The 15,087-nt window shown below is 35.1% G+C and overlaps 1 protein-coding gene across 1 annotated transcript; it reads right to left on the bottom strand.

The window, feature by feature from the left end:
* Window positions 1-11,718: 11,718 nt before the first annotated feature.
* On the bottom strand, window positions 11,719-14,663 carry LOC131174091 (uncharacterized). The gene is made up of 2 exons (XM_058137150.1): window positions 12,322-14,663; window positions 11,719-11,803 (listed from the first exon to the last, which is right to left on the bottom strand). Exons 1-2 carry the CDS (start codon window positions 14,661-14,663, stop codon window positions 11,719-11,721), a joined length of 2,427 nt encoding a protein of 808 aa, XP_057993133.1.
* Between the last annotated feature and the right edge of the window lie 424 nt (window positions 14,664-15,087).

Here is a 15,087-nt window from a genome sequence, read left to right as displayed (position 1 = left end):
GTTTTAGGTGGTTCTAGAGACTCTAGAGAACTGCTCACCTGCGGTCGGTCATAATTCAGTTATAATTAATTTAATATAATTAAAAATCATTTGATGACGTAATCATAACAGATAAATTTTAATGTACCCGGAATTTATCATACGATTCCAACGACATAAAATGCCAAAGACAGAAGCAGAGTTATCTTGTCGTACAAACACAATGCCTTGTCATTGCAGAAATTCTTGCTCCTATTGCAATAAGAAGAAGGAACAACAACAATAGAGCTACCATATTTGATACCCCAGTCATCATCTCAAGCCACCAGTTGAAAATTGCTTCAAAGCACAGGATGAGACGTATCAGGTGACCCAAAGTGAGAACTGGAAGCATCCCAAGTGAGATTGGTGGAAGCAAATGAGGATGCTTTTGCACAAGAAAGTATTGTTTTCCAACTAAAGCACATGTAAATGCGCTAGATGTAAGAGAAATAATGCTTTCCACGTCCATATTCCAAATACGCTTATCTTTAGAAATATAGCATTAGGGGATTTTGAACTTGGAACCTAGCTCAAATTAAGAGATTTACATAATAGGGCTGTTCAAAATATGGTTAAAATCAAATAAACCGAATAATTCGATTAATATTTTAAGTTGATTCATTGGATTGGATTAGGTTAATCTATTTAAATTAACCAAAATTCCTTTGTCGGTTGGTTGGTGAGTATCTATATCCCGTTCGTTCCATATTGACAACTCAAATAATAAATTTATTTAAGAATGACAACGGAAAGGACACCCATTAAAATCACCATATCTGAACCCGAATTCAAATCAAATTCGATTAAAATTTATTCTCAATTACTTGAAATCATTCTGACCACGATTATTATGACCCGATAAATATCTGAACTCATTTAATTTTATATATTTTAATTAATAATTTATATAAAAAATAATTTTTATTTTAAAAATTTAATAATTCCATAAAATATTTTTATTTTATTTTATATAAAATAAAATATATAAAAATTTATAAATATTATTATAAAAATATATATTTTATATTTAATTAAACATTTATATAAACGAGTTCGAGTAACGAATATCCAATATGTAAATCATAAAATCCTAACTCGATCCGAATCCGTCACAGGTATTAAATTTTAAACCTGAATTTATCTCAAACTCGATTATACAATACTTAAACTAGCCTTATTAAGATTTAATCGAATCGAATACTCATAAAAATTCAATCTATTGCCATTCCTAGATTCATTTCTCTACTTTCATAGCACCTATCTTTCATTCCTAATTTCTCTAATCTCATTTTTCAAATCTATCCCGATTCAAGTTGACTTATTTAAACCAATCAGAATTCCTTTGTTGGTCAATTGATGAGTATCCATATCCAACAGCTATTCACCCATCCACTCCATGTTGACAATTCAAATAGTAGATCTATTTCTCTGCTCTCATAGTACTCATCTTTCATTCCCAATTTCTCTACTCATCTTTCGAATCTATCCTCTAACTTTCTGCAGGCCCACATCGCGGGTTCCTGCTCCCTTCTATGGCATACTCACAAGAGTTCCTACATTGCATACATACGATGTATACTTGCTAAGTTGTTAACAAGGAAACCCTTGTTTTCTGGAGAAAATGTGGTGCATCGATTAAATTTCTTAACTGATTTGCTTGGCATTCCTTCAGTAGAATCCATTGCACGGGTTTGTAGTCTTTTTCTGTCTGTCTATTTTGCTGTTAAAGAAGCTTTTCATGATTGTTAAATGATTGATTCATCTAAAGGAAAAAGCAATCAATTCCTCTGTCAAATAAAAAAGCTGTAAATTTATTTGATATTTAAATTTTTTTGTTATAAATTATAACTTTTGATTATTATATTTGTTCATTTAAATTTTTAATAATTATTTTTTAATGTTTTATTAGCATGAATTTTTAATAGTTAATTAATATAATTTTTAACTATAAAATTTTTTTATATTCTCAATTGGCACCAAAGCAAACCGTATGGCTGGATAGAATTTTAAACTGACCGACTAATTCATTAAGACCAAAGTATTGGATTGGTCAGTTTATAGTGAGTTTAAAATGTTCTCAATTGGTACCAAAGCAAAATGCATGGCTGAAAAGAATTTTAAATTGAACAATGGAATGAGTGTAACTGATAATTAATAGATATTTAAACAGGTGAATTATAGTATTTAATGAATTTTAAAACATAAAGCGGATAGTAATGAAAAACTGATATAATATTCATTAGTTACAGTTTGTATTAGTTTTGTTTTTAGAGTTATTTTTCATCGACTGATAGCTAATTTAATTTAATTTTTTATTTAGACCATTTTTTTTTAATGTAATTCAAAAATTAATATTATTAATACTTTTTTTTATTTATAATCTTAACATCTTAATTAACGTAATCTTATTAGAATATTTTTTATTAATAACATAAAATATAAAATACTTATTTATTATAAAAAAATATATTTTTTACATCTAAAAACTTAAAATTGGCTATAAATTTTTTAATTAATAATAATAATTACTTTATTATTTTATAATTATAATTTTAAAGTTATTTAATTTTTTTTAAAGAATTTAATTATTTTCTTATTTCAATAATAAAATAAGTAATATAACATAATAAATCAATAATTATATATTTATTTTAATAATAAAATAAAATAAATGATATAATATATTAAATTGGTAATTATATATTTATTTTGATAATATAATAAATAATATAATATATTAAATTAAAAATTATATATTTAATTTAATAATAAAATAAATAATATAATATAATAAATTTATAATTTTATTTTATTTCAATAATAAAATAAATTATATAACATATGTCATTATTAGCCATTTTACATATTAATAGCAACAGTTAAACATAGTTTTACCAAACAACTAAACATAAATCAGCTATCAATAGCTACTAGCTATAACAACTATCAGCTAATAGTTATCAGTTGTATTTAACAGTTAAACTAAACAGGCCCTAATTCATTGAGACCGAATATGGGATTGGTCAGTTTATAGTCAGTTTAGAATATAAACCTATAATAACTGATATAAGCTGGATTGGAGGCCAAAAAAAATACACACTTCTAGTACACACTACCAGGCTGAGCCTGCGATTGAGAACTGGACTTAAATTTCAATCCTTTCTGCTTTCATTACTTTTTCTTCTTGGTGGATTCAATCTTTGTTCTAGGTAATTTTTAGTACCGCTTTCTTTGGCCAGAAAATAATGCATTAATGCTCCTAGATCTATCCAACAACAAACCTCTCAGAGCTCTCCCTAGCGCTTTAGGAAATTGTATGCTACTCAGTCTTCTGAAACTTGCACAAAACAACTTGAACAGTTCAATTCCTGCAGTTCTAGAAAATGCCAAGAGTCAAGCTACTTGGACCTAACTTGCAATCGCTTTGAAGGGTCCTTTCCAAGTTTTGAAAAGCTTCAAAATCTGGTTGTACTGAAAATTGGATACAATAATTTTGTTGGAAAGATTCCTCATTTCATAGGACACCTCAAGAACCTCCGCATTCTGCTCCTGAAATTCAATTTCTCCAGTGAATCAATCCCTCAATATATAAACAAGCTAGAAAAGCTTCATAACTAGCATCGATCCCTGACAAACTAGATGGTTTGAAGACATTGATAACTCGACCGACGGATGGAGACCTTGGTTATGTCATTTCATCAATGTACACTCTGCTGTATAGCTAAGCATGGCATAGACTAATATACCAATTTAATGTGGTCAGGATATACAACAGTGGAATAGATTTTTCCCAGAATTCTTTGACAGGAAAATTTTTAATTGCATTAATGTTTTATATATATACATATACATAAACCACAATTTTTTTTCCATTCTAGTTTTTTTTTTTTCTCTCTCTCTCAATTTTCTAAACAAGAGAGGAGCATGCATTATGACAATAAATGTAACATATAGGTTCAAATAAGAAATTTGTAAATATAAATAATTAAAAAGACCATTTTCATATATTTTTGTGATATCATGGATTAGCTTCACATATTATATTAAGATTATTTACTCGGTATGATTAAATACAGACTATTCATACTAAAACTAAAAAATTTGGGGAAAATAAACACTTTATCATAGCTAAAAGATTATATAAAAAGATTATAAAATCAATTTAAAGTGTTATTCATAACAATAAACTAAAATTAACACTATCTAATAAACTAATGTTATATATATATATATATATATATATATATATATATATATATATATATATATATATATATATATATATATTATTTTTGCTTGAATAATTATATGAAATCAATAAATATGATAATTAAAAGTATAAAAAAAAATAAAGTGACATTCTTTAATTTTACAAAATAATAATCTAAAAATTTTAAAACCTACAAATGATTATGTTTTTGTAATTAATTAATAAGAAATTATCACAATGGAATTATGAAAAGTAGTACACTTAAACTTCTAATTCATTTTGTTTTCGTTTTTAGTTATATTTTTATTATTAATAGTAATTAATGCGCATATATTAAAACAAAATTATTAATCAAATTAGATAATGTAGATAATGTATAACTATTCACTTTATGCATTTTTTTTGAGCAATAATTTAACAGTAAAAAATTATATAAAAATTTTCAATGTCAAATTAAAGTGTTATTCATTGTTTGGTTAATTTTTTTAAATAATAATTAACATTATCTGAATAAATAATTGTGTAGAATTAATAAATATAAATAATTAAAATATAATAAAAAATAATATAACACTTTATAATATTATATAATAATGATTAATGACAAGTTAAAAACAAATTCTGAGCTGGTGCAAGCAATTTTATAATTTTTTTTTTTACTGACAGAATTAACCTAAGATGTTTTGAATTCCAGCTGTCTTGTTGAATTGTTAGTCCAACCTACATGGAAAGAAAAGCAAGAAAACTATAATGGCTGACCTGTAGAGAAAGCAACAGGTCAGCCTTGGTGAAGTAATCCATAACACTGGTCAGAACTAATTCCCAGACAGCAAGATCCTGCTGAAATTCACAAAGCCAGTCAATCACAACCGGTGTAAACCTTCTCTATCCTAAGTCATTTACTTGTCAATACAACTCAGCTCAACTCAACTAAGTTTTTATCCCAAAAATTTGGGATCGGCTATATGGATTCGTTTTTTTCACTTTGAACGATTTTGGGTTAAATCCTCAGAAATGTGTAATACTTCTAAGTCATGTTGTACTACTCTCCTCCAAGTCAATTTAGGTTTACTCTTTTTTTTTTCCTATCCTCTAACCTAATGTGTTCTACTTGTCTAACTGGAGCCTCCGTATGTCTACGCTTCACATGACCAAACCACTTCAATCTCCTTTCTCTCAACTTATCTTCAATTGGCACCACTCCTACTTTTTCTTTAATGCTCTCATTACGGACTTTATCTAGTCTAGTATGGCCACCCATCTACCTTAACATTCTCATCTCTGCAACTCTTATCTTAGATGCATACGACTCTTTCAGTGCCGAACACTCACTACCATATAACAAAGCCTGTCGTATGGCTGTATGGTAAAATTTTCCTTTTAATTTATTGGGAATCTTACGATCACATAAAACTCTCGTGGCACGTCTCCACTTCAACCATCCGGCTTTAATCCTATGACTAACATCCTCCTCACATCCCCCATCTACTTGAAGGACTGATCCTAAATATTTAAAGTGATTACTTTGGAATAGTACCACTCCATTCAAACTAACTCCTTCCCTATCACCAGTTTGGCCTTCACTGAACTTGCAATGCATGTATTCTGTCTTCGTTCTACTTAACTTAAAACCCTTTGACTCTAGAGTACTTCTCCAAAGTTCTAGCTTTCTATTGACTCCTTCTCGTGTCTCATCTATCAGAACAATATCATCCGTAAACATCATGCACCAAGGAATACTCTCTTGTATATGTTTCGTCAGTTCATCTAAAACTAATGCAAAAAGGTAAGGGCTTATGGCTGATCCTTAGTGTAATCCAATTGAGATCGGAAAATCTCTTGTGTCCCCTCCCACTGTGCGCACAATAATAGTTGCTCATTCATACATATCTTTCAATACTTGTATGTACCTAACAGATACCCTCTTTTGTTCTAACACATTCCATAAGACCTCTCTTGGAACACTATCATAAGCCTTCTCCAAATCAATAAAAACCATGTGTAGATCTTTCTTCGCATCTCTATATTTTTCCATCAAGCTTCTAATGAGAAAGATCGCTTCCATAGTTGAACGACCGGGCATGAAACCAAATTGATTGAGAGAGATAGAAGTATCATGACGTAGTCGATGCTCCACAACTCTCTCCCACAACTTCACAGTATGGCTCATGAGTTTAATTCCCCTATAGTTTAAGCAACTCTGTATGTCTCCCTTATTTTTAAAAATAGGTACTAAAATACTCTTCCTCCATTCATCAAGCATTTTCTTTGAGTTTAGAATCTTATTAAATAATTTAGTTAACCATGCCACTCCCATATCTCCCAAATACTTCCACACTTCAATTGGTATTTCATCGGGTCCATAGGCTTTACCCACTTTCATTCTCTTAAGTGCTTCCTTTACTTCTAAGGATCGAATCCTTCTAGTATAATTCACATTCTTTTCTATTGTTCTTTAATCTATATTCACGCTATTACCATTTTGACTATTATTAAAGAGATCATTAAAATAATTTCTCTATCTTTCTTTAATGTCCTCATCTTTCACCAACACTTTTCCTTCTTTATCCTTAATGCACCTAACTTGATTGAGATCTTGACATTTCCTTTCTCTCCTCCTTGCTAATCTATAAATATTTTTCTCCCCTTCTTTAGTTCCAAGTTTCTCATATAATTTTTCAAAGGCCTGTGCTCTTGCTTGACTAATTGCCTTTTTTGCCTCTTTCTTTGCTATCTTGTACTGTTCATATGCCTCATTATTATTACATTTAGGTAATTTCTTATACCATTCCCTTTTTCTCTTCATTGTCTTTTGTACTTCCTCATTCCACCACCATCTCTCTTTTGAGGGTGGTCCATGTCCTTTAGACTCTCCAAGTACTTTTCTAGCTACTTCTCTAATCTTTGATGCCATCTGTATCCACATATCATTGGCCTCCATATCCAGCTTCCATACTTCGGACTCGAGAAGCTCATTTTTGAACTTCACTTGCTTTACTCCTTTGAACTTCCACCACTTTGTTCGAGATACACTATTTCTTCTGACCTTACTTAAATTGTTCCTAAACTTGATATCCAAGACCACCAACCGATGTTGACTTGTTAAAGCCTCTCCTGGAATGACCTTGCAATCCTTGCATAGAGCTCTATTTGTCTTCCTGGTTAAGAGGAAGTCGATTTGGCTTCTATGTTGCCCACTTTTGAAAATCACTAAATGTGACTCTCTTTTTATAAAGTAGGTATTTGCTAGTATTAGGTCGTATGGCATAGCAAAATTCAGGATGCTTTTTCCCTTCTCATTTCGACTGCCAAAACCAAAACCTCCATGAACATTCTCATAACCTTGTTTATCATTTCCTACATGTCCATTCAAATCTCCACCAATGAAAACATTCTCTTCATTTGGTATGCTTTCCATTAAATCATCCATATCTTCCCAAAACCTTTGTTTACTCTCACTGTCTAGTCCTATTTGTAGGGCATAAGCACTAACTATATTTATTATTTCTCCTTCTAGTACTAGCTTTACTAGTATAATTCTATCTCCTACTCTTTTCACAGCTACTACTGCGTCTTTCAATGTCCTGTATATGATTATACCCACTCCGTTCTTGTTTCTCTCATTTCCGGTAAATCACAATTTGTACCCCGAATTACCCACTTCTTTACTTTTCTCTCCTACCCATTTAGTCTCCTGAATGCAAGCAATATTCACCCTTCTCCTTTCCAAGGTATCCACAAGCTCCATTAATTTTCCTGTAAGTGATCCAACATTCCAAGTACCACCCCTGATCCTCCTCCTATCCTGCTCCTTCCTAATTGGTCTCCTTCTATGATATCTTCTATTGTTTTCTATGTCTATCTTGTGTTCTGTTCCACTATTTGTTCTACTATCTGTCCTATGGACTAACTTCTTTACCCACACCCGTCCATGATGTGGGAACCCTTGCTCACTTAACACCACACCTGGGCGCCGGCATGGCGCGTCACTTTCGGTGAACGCCCTACACCCTTGCATATTTATCACTACACCCGGGCTCCGATATAGCGTCTCGTTAGTAGAGGACGCCCCAATGTTTATATCATTTGAATCCATATCATAGGGTGTGACAAAATTTTTACGCTGGTTGTCATCTACCGCAACCCTCCTCCTTTATCCGGGCTTGGGACCGGCTAAGCGCAAACTACTTAGGTGGAGTTAAGTCATTTACTTGCCAATGCATAAAAAAAAAGGGTGATTTCAAATGGAAATCTTGATTATATATTTTTGCCAGTTGAGGTTTAAGGATTCAAGCCAACATTTACAATGCCCTTTAAGAGCAAAAAAGAATGCAGCTACTGTCAGGACTTGTCATTTCCATGAAACTCCGTACTGTTGTGCCCTTGTTGTTCCTTCTCGTTGTCTCTAATATTTTAGCTACTACCTCTTGCTATCATAATGAAAGAGCTGCACTTGTAAGTTTTAAATCCTATCTCAAAGACCCATCGAATCGATTGTCTTCTTGGCATGGTCGAAATTGTTGCAGCTGGCATGGAATTTCTTGTTCTGATTCAACTCCATGTTATTGCTGTTGACCTCAGGAATCCTAATCCAACAAGCTTCATGCTTAATCTCAGCTCACAACTGGTTCCCATTTCCAATTCCACATCCACTGCTCTCCAAGGTATCCTCTCTTCTTCTCTTTTCACTCTTGCTCACCTCCGTCATCTTGATCTTAGCTTTAACAACTTGACTTTTCAAGAATTCCCCGCATAGCTAACCTTACTCACGACTTACTTGAACTCTGTCAAATGTTATGTTCATTGAATTCATTACCATCCAATTGACCAACCTTACATCTCTGAGATGTTTGGATCTTTCTTCTTCTTCACCCGTGGAATTTGACTTTTCACATATTTCCTACAATTTACCATCTTCAACCCCGGTGCATCTTCCACCTGAATACAGTTACTACCATGGCAGCCATCTTTCATCATCAAATTTGGATTGGCTACGAGGGCTAGGCAATCTCAGGGTGTTAATACTTACTGGTATTGATCGCCAGAGGCTCCTAAGTCCTCCCATTGGACTAAGCCTTTATTACAACTCTCAAATCTCAGGTTCCTTCAGTTGTCCAATTGCAAAATCTCAGGCACACTACCTATAGATCAATTTATCAACCTTACTCACCTCTCTGTACTACGACTAGATTCCAATCCTTTTACATCCCAAATCGCAGTTAAACTTGCAAATCTGACCTCAATTTCAGTCTTTGATCTTAGCAGCTCAAACCTTCAAAGAACAATCCCTTACCTTCCACAACTGAGAGAACTATATGTAGGTAACACTGACCTCAGGATTGATCTAAAATCAACGTTCTCAGTCCCATGGGCTCATTTAGAAACTTGAGATATTCGCTCTACGGATGTTATTGGACCCATTCCACCTTCATTTGCTAATATGACTTCATTGGTCGGGTTTCATAGCTTGCAGCTGTTCAATTCAGGGCTCCATACCTCCTTCCCTCACAAACCTTTCAAGGTTAGAAGCATTGCACCTTGATGCAAACAACTTAGTAGGACACATTCCACCGACTATATCCAACTTGAAAAGCCTTGGTGTGCTTTCATTGATAGAACATTCTTTAGAAGGATCAATCCCAAATTCAATCTGTAATCTTTCTTCTCTCTGGTTTCTTTCTTTGTTGAGAAACTCAGTTTCCGAAACATTGCCTGAATGCATTGGCCGCCTTTCCAATCTTTGGTACTTGGATGTTAGATTAAACTCTATCAGTGGAGCAGTTGAGTCTTTGGCATCCTTCGTCCAAGGCATGACGCCAAGTCTCCTGGGCCTCGGATATAATAATCTAACAGTGAGATTAGACCACAAGCCATTTCCAACAAACTTCCAGCCTAAAATCTTGGACTTGAGTGATTGTAACATAGATGGTCGGATCCCAGACTTCCTATCTAATCTCACCCAACTTACAGAATTATACTTGGCACAGAATGAATTGTCGTGAACAATTCCTCGATGGTATTCAACTTACCACTTCTCAATCACTTGGATCTCTCTTTCAACAAAATACAAGGATATCTCCCACCCTACATTCAGCTAAGCTCATTTTATGGACCCAATACATTGAATTTAGCAAACAATCAGCTTCAGGGACCTATTCCTTCCAAGCTTGAGAATATGGATATCATGGACTTGTCTAACAACAATTTCACAGGGTACATGCCACCACAATTAGGGCTTGGAAGTGCAAGATACTTAAGATTATCGGGCAACAAGTCGTTTGGTCGATTCCGACACTTTTGTCTCAAAAGAATTCTTTGATGCTCTTGGATTTATCCAACAACGATCTCTCAGTGCTCGCCTAGCATGCAGGACATTGCACTTCTCTAGTCTTTATAAACATTGGGCGTAACAACTTGGTGGTAGCATTCCTGTAGGATTAGAGAAGGCCAAAAATCTCAGTTACCTAGACCTAACAGGGAATCAGTTTGAAGGCCTTTTTCGAGTTTCATTGAAAATCTTGAAAGTTTGGAGGTATTAAAGATGGGAAACAATGCATTTTCTGGAAAGATCCCCCATTTTGTTGGTGACTTCCAGAACCTCCATGTTCTTCTTTTAGAATCTAATTTCTTCAATGGATCAATCCCCGAAGAGATAAACAAGCTGGGGAAGCTGCAAATTATTGACTTTTCAAACAACAAACTCAATGGTTCCATCCCTGAAAGGCTAGATGGTTTGGGGATGTTGAGAAATCGACCCACTGATGGATACCTTCTTGGGTTCGTCATTTCAGTTATGTATGCTTCTGTGGAACTTACCATGGTTTACAAAAGCTTCATCTATCAGTATGATACGGTTCATATCTATGATAGTGGCATAGACCTCTCCCTTAATCCTTTCACAGGAAATATTCCAATGGAACTAACCCTCTTAAAGGGACTAGCTACGCTTAACCTCTCTCATAATGCTCTTACTGGTGAAATCCCGAGCAAGATAGGGGATATGAGCGGTCTGAAATCACTGGATCTCAGTTTCAACAATTTGAGCAGAGAGATCCCAACATCCATGGATTTGTTAGATGCTCTTGGTGTCATGAACTTGTCCTACAATAATTTCAGTGTAAACATTCCACCAGGGAGGAAGTTGGACACTTTTTACGGTGATGGTTCAGCCTACACTGGGAACAAGTTTCTATGTGGTGCTCCTGATGCCATTAGTTGCCAGAGCAACGTTCTCTCTATTGATCATGAACCCACCAAAGTGGAGCATAAACGTAGGCAGAGGTTGTTGCTTATTGCAGTTGTGATCGTTGGCTATGGAATTGGCTTTTGGGGATATTTTGGGGTTCTGTACTTGATAATCAAGGAGCAGCAGAGGGAAAGGTATCGGAGAGCCATTGATAAGATTGTCTTGAAAATTATCAGCTTCTTAGGGAAATAGATATTTTCAGTATTTGTAAATTTAGTAACATAGAAGAACGAGGATAATCTTAAGCAAGTTCTTTTTTCACCATTATATTAGACAGATGATATAGAATCGCTATAACATCATCATAGCGCTTGCCAATGGTTGGCCTGCAGCGTAGCAACAGAACAAAAATTATCAGGAAAGTAAGGATTGTTTGATATTAATCCACAATCAGGAAAATCAACAGGTTTGTCACATAGCAAAAGGGTTGGTAGGTTTCCCGATAATGAAACATAGGATCAGCATATTATTATGATAGACTTGTTCAAATAGCAGAATGGTCATTAATTCAATTGCATCAGCCTACTTACGGAAACGAGAGAGAAAAACCCAATGAAGAAGCAACTCACTTCCTTATTTTTCTTTACATTGCAATGAAAAATCATAAAATAAGTAGAAATTCACTCTGGCAATATAAGATGAAATTTCATTTAAAAAAAATACTTGTAAGTTCAAAACTTTCTAAATATAGATGAAGTTCAACTAACAGGAAACACTTCCAGCTCTTGATCTCTGGGAAGGAATGAAATTAGCACCATGTCGCTGCTGCAGAAAAATGACCGCGGCAAATAGTAGACCTCCCAAGACAATAATGACTTCCCAAAGAGAAAACTGGAGAACATACGTGTAAGCTTCACATAGATTGTACACATGCGGCAGCAATTGGAGGAACGTGTTGCCGATGTAGAATGACCCAGAAAGTGCATTCTCTTTAGAGTTCCCGAATATGTTCAGCAGAATTTGTGGCAAAAGAAAACCATCCAAGATTACTCCAGCATAGCTTTTCAAGTCGAGCCATTCGTTCCAGTTCACAAGCAGATCAATTAAGGTTCCAGCAGCATAAAGTGGTACAGACATGAGGAAAGTAGTCTTCTCAACAAGCCACAAGCCCTTATGCCTTTCATCACTAAATCTTGCTATCCATGTTCGCTGCAGAAGACGAAACTGGAAGAAGAAAACTACCATTTTAACTAAGTCTACAACCACCTCACTTGCTTCAAGAGATCCACCTTTACCAAGAAAATGACGCTGTTGATCAACATTTTGCAAGAACAATGACCCTAGGTGCACTAGAGGAGGCATTAGGTACCCCAAAGTAAGTATCGAAAGCATCACAAGTGAAATCAAGGGAAGCACTTTAGGGTGCCTTTTCGTGTGCAAGTGTTGCAATCCCACAAAGACAATTGCAAGTGTGCAGGATATAAGAGCCATAGCAATCTCCATATCCATCCTCCAAATAAACCATTGTGCTTCAATGGCATAATCAGATGAAAAGGTTTCCAAAGGTTTAAAGTAAAAAGGATCAGTTTTTTCCCGCAAGCTTTCGATACTTCCCTTAATGTTGCCCTCATTCTTCTCTTCTCCCAACGGAGGGAACTGAAATTTCAGAAGAATTCCACAGTCCAAGGAATCTGTCTCATTATAGTCCACAATCCTACAACCTGCCATACACAAGCCTCCTGATCTCTCGTTATAGATCCCTTCAGCAAAAATCTCTACCTCATTAAAAATTGAAGATCTTGTGAATAAAGAAATGCCTTCACTAAGATTTACGCCGGGTGGAATTTTGAATCCTATCTTGTAGCTCATATTGACTGGACTGCTAAACTTTGCATTAACTGCAGAATTTGCAGGCCTTAAACTTGAGAGAGATGCTTCATCCAAATTCTTCTCATAAAACTGATCGCCAATAGAGAAGGGGATCGCATAACCCCTTGCGATTTTCCCTTCAGAACTTCCAACTGACATGTCAAATCTCATATGAATTGAATTCCCATTTGGGTATCTGTCCCTGTTATTTCTAACGGGCTTTGTTTTGCGGCAAGACTTCCTCACTCTGTCAGTTGCAGTATACTCGTACTTCATAGCAGGAACACCCACTATTCGACTCTCTGAACTCCGAAACATGATTCTATCAAAATAGCCAGGATCATTCACAGTTCTGTTAGTCCATATTTCCCCTACTACATTAGTAGTCTCTTGGACTGACAATATAGCAGAGAAGCTCAAGCTCAACCTCGTTGAACAATCTGCAACACGAGCACCAGCCAAAGATTCTACAACATCCAAGAATCGGCAAGCAATGACAGAAAGCTTATTCTCATCCCAATATCCTTCTCCAACCAATGTTCTGTTGGGATAAAAAGGCTGGTAGAACCCACTGGAGCGGCTCGTATAAAATTCCACCAAAACTCGCAATCTTGATTCTTTATCCGAACATCCAAACCCACTGAGGAACATAACATGAGGCAAATCCTCAGCAGACCCACCAAAAGGGTCGCAGTTCTTTGCAGACTGACAAGCAGGTGCATATCTCAAATTGAATCCATTGGGTGGCCACCAACCTTCATTACAGAAACTTGATTCAGGCATTGAACTGAAGGGTAAATTCTTCACGACATTACCTCCATCCAGATGTCCACCGCCAAATTCTTTAGAAACCAAAGTGTACTCGTAATTCTTTTGAGGAAGCATCAGAACTGATATTGAGTCAAAGCAGTAAGATCCATCACCAGAACTCAAGCACTCCAAAGTCCCACTGATCAGACTTGTAACACTGCCTGAATTCTTGACATTCTCAAGCTTAAGTACAGCATTGAAATCAACATCATTACCATTTTTCATTCTCCTCGAACCGACCATACAAAGTTTACCAGAAGATTCTGACCAGAACCCTTCTAGCAAGAGCCTTACCAATTCTCTCCCCATTCCAGGCCTGACAGAAGAAAAATGGGAATGCTGCGCCTTCCCACTTGTGAACTTTCCGTCGTAACTATATGTATATGGCAATGGAAACAGAAAATCTGCTTCAATTTTGAGCACACCTTCCGTCTCAGTATAATTGGCATTACGAGTTCGAAAGACGAAAGATTTTGAGAAACTGGAAGAAGTTTGGTCGAAAATATAACTGCCACCACCATAACCAGCGTGGACGCGACCTAGTGGGAATGAGGGATTTGTGGGCATCTTCGGAGTAGAATCAGGGAAGATTAAAGAGCAATGATCAGAATAAGAGACTTGAATTGCAAAGGACACAATAGAGTTTAAAGAAGAGAAAAATAACAAAAGAAGGAAATGTGCGAAAGAATGGATGAAGATAATCACTGGCTTCTTGATAACGTTCGAAGAGCAAGAACAAGACGTCATGGTGATCATGATCTATATCCCAGGCGTGGAACTGCTGATGATCACAAACACATGTATTGTTTCTGAATATCAAATTTCAGTGCAAATTTCGGTATGTTATTGGGCGGCAAATGTACTGCTATTGCTGGTGTGAAAGAAGGCGGCATCCTTCACTATAGAAACACAGAATATTAGAAAAGGACAAATGAACAAATCATATTCCTTAAATTATGCCGGCTGAACTCAGATGATACAAAGATTTGGA

This window comes from Hevea brasiliensis, chromosome 15 (genome assembly GCF_030052815.1).
Source record: "Hevea brasiliensis isolate MT/VB/25A 57/8 chromosome 15, ASM3005281v1, whole genome shotgun sequence".
NCBI classification, from domain to species: Eukaryota; Viridiplantae; Streptophyta; class Magnoliopsida; order Malpighiales; family Euphorbiaceae; genus Hevea; species Hevea brasiliensis.
This window is presented reverse-complemented; position numbering and strand designations above follow the sequence as displayed.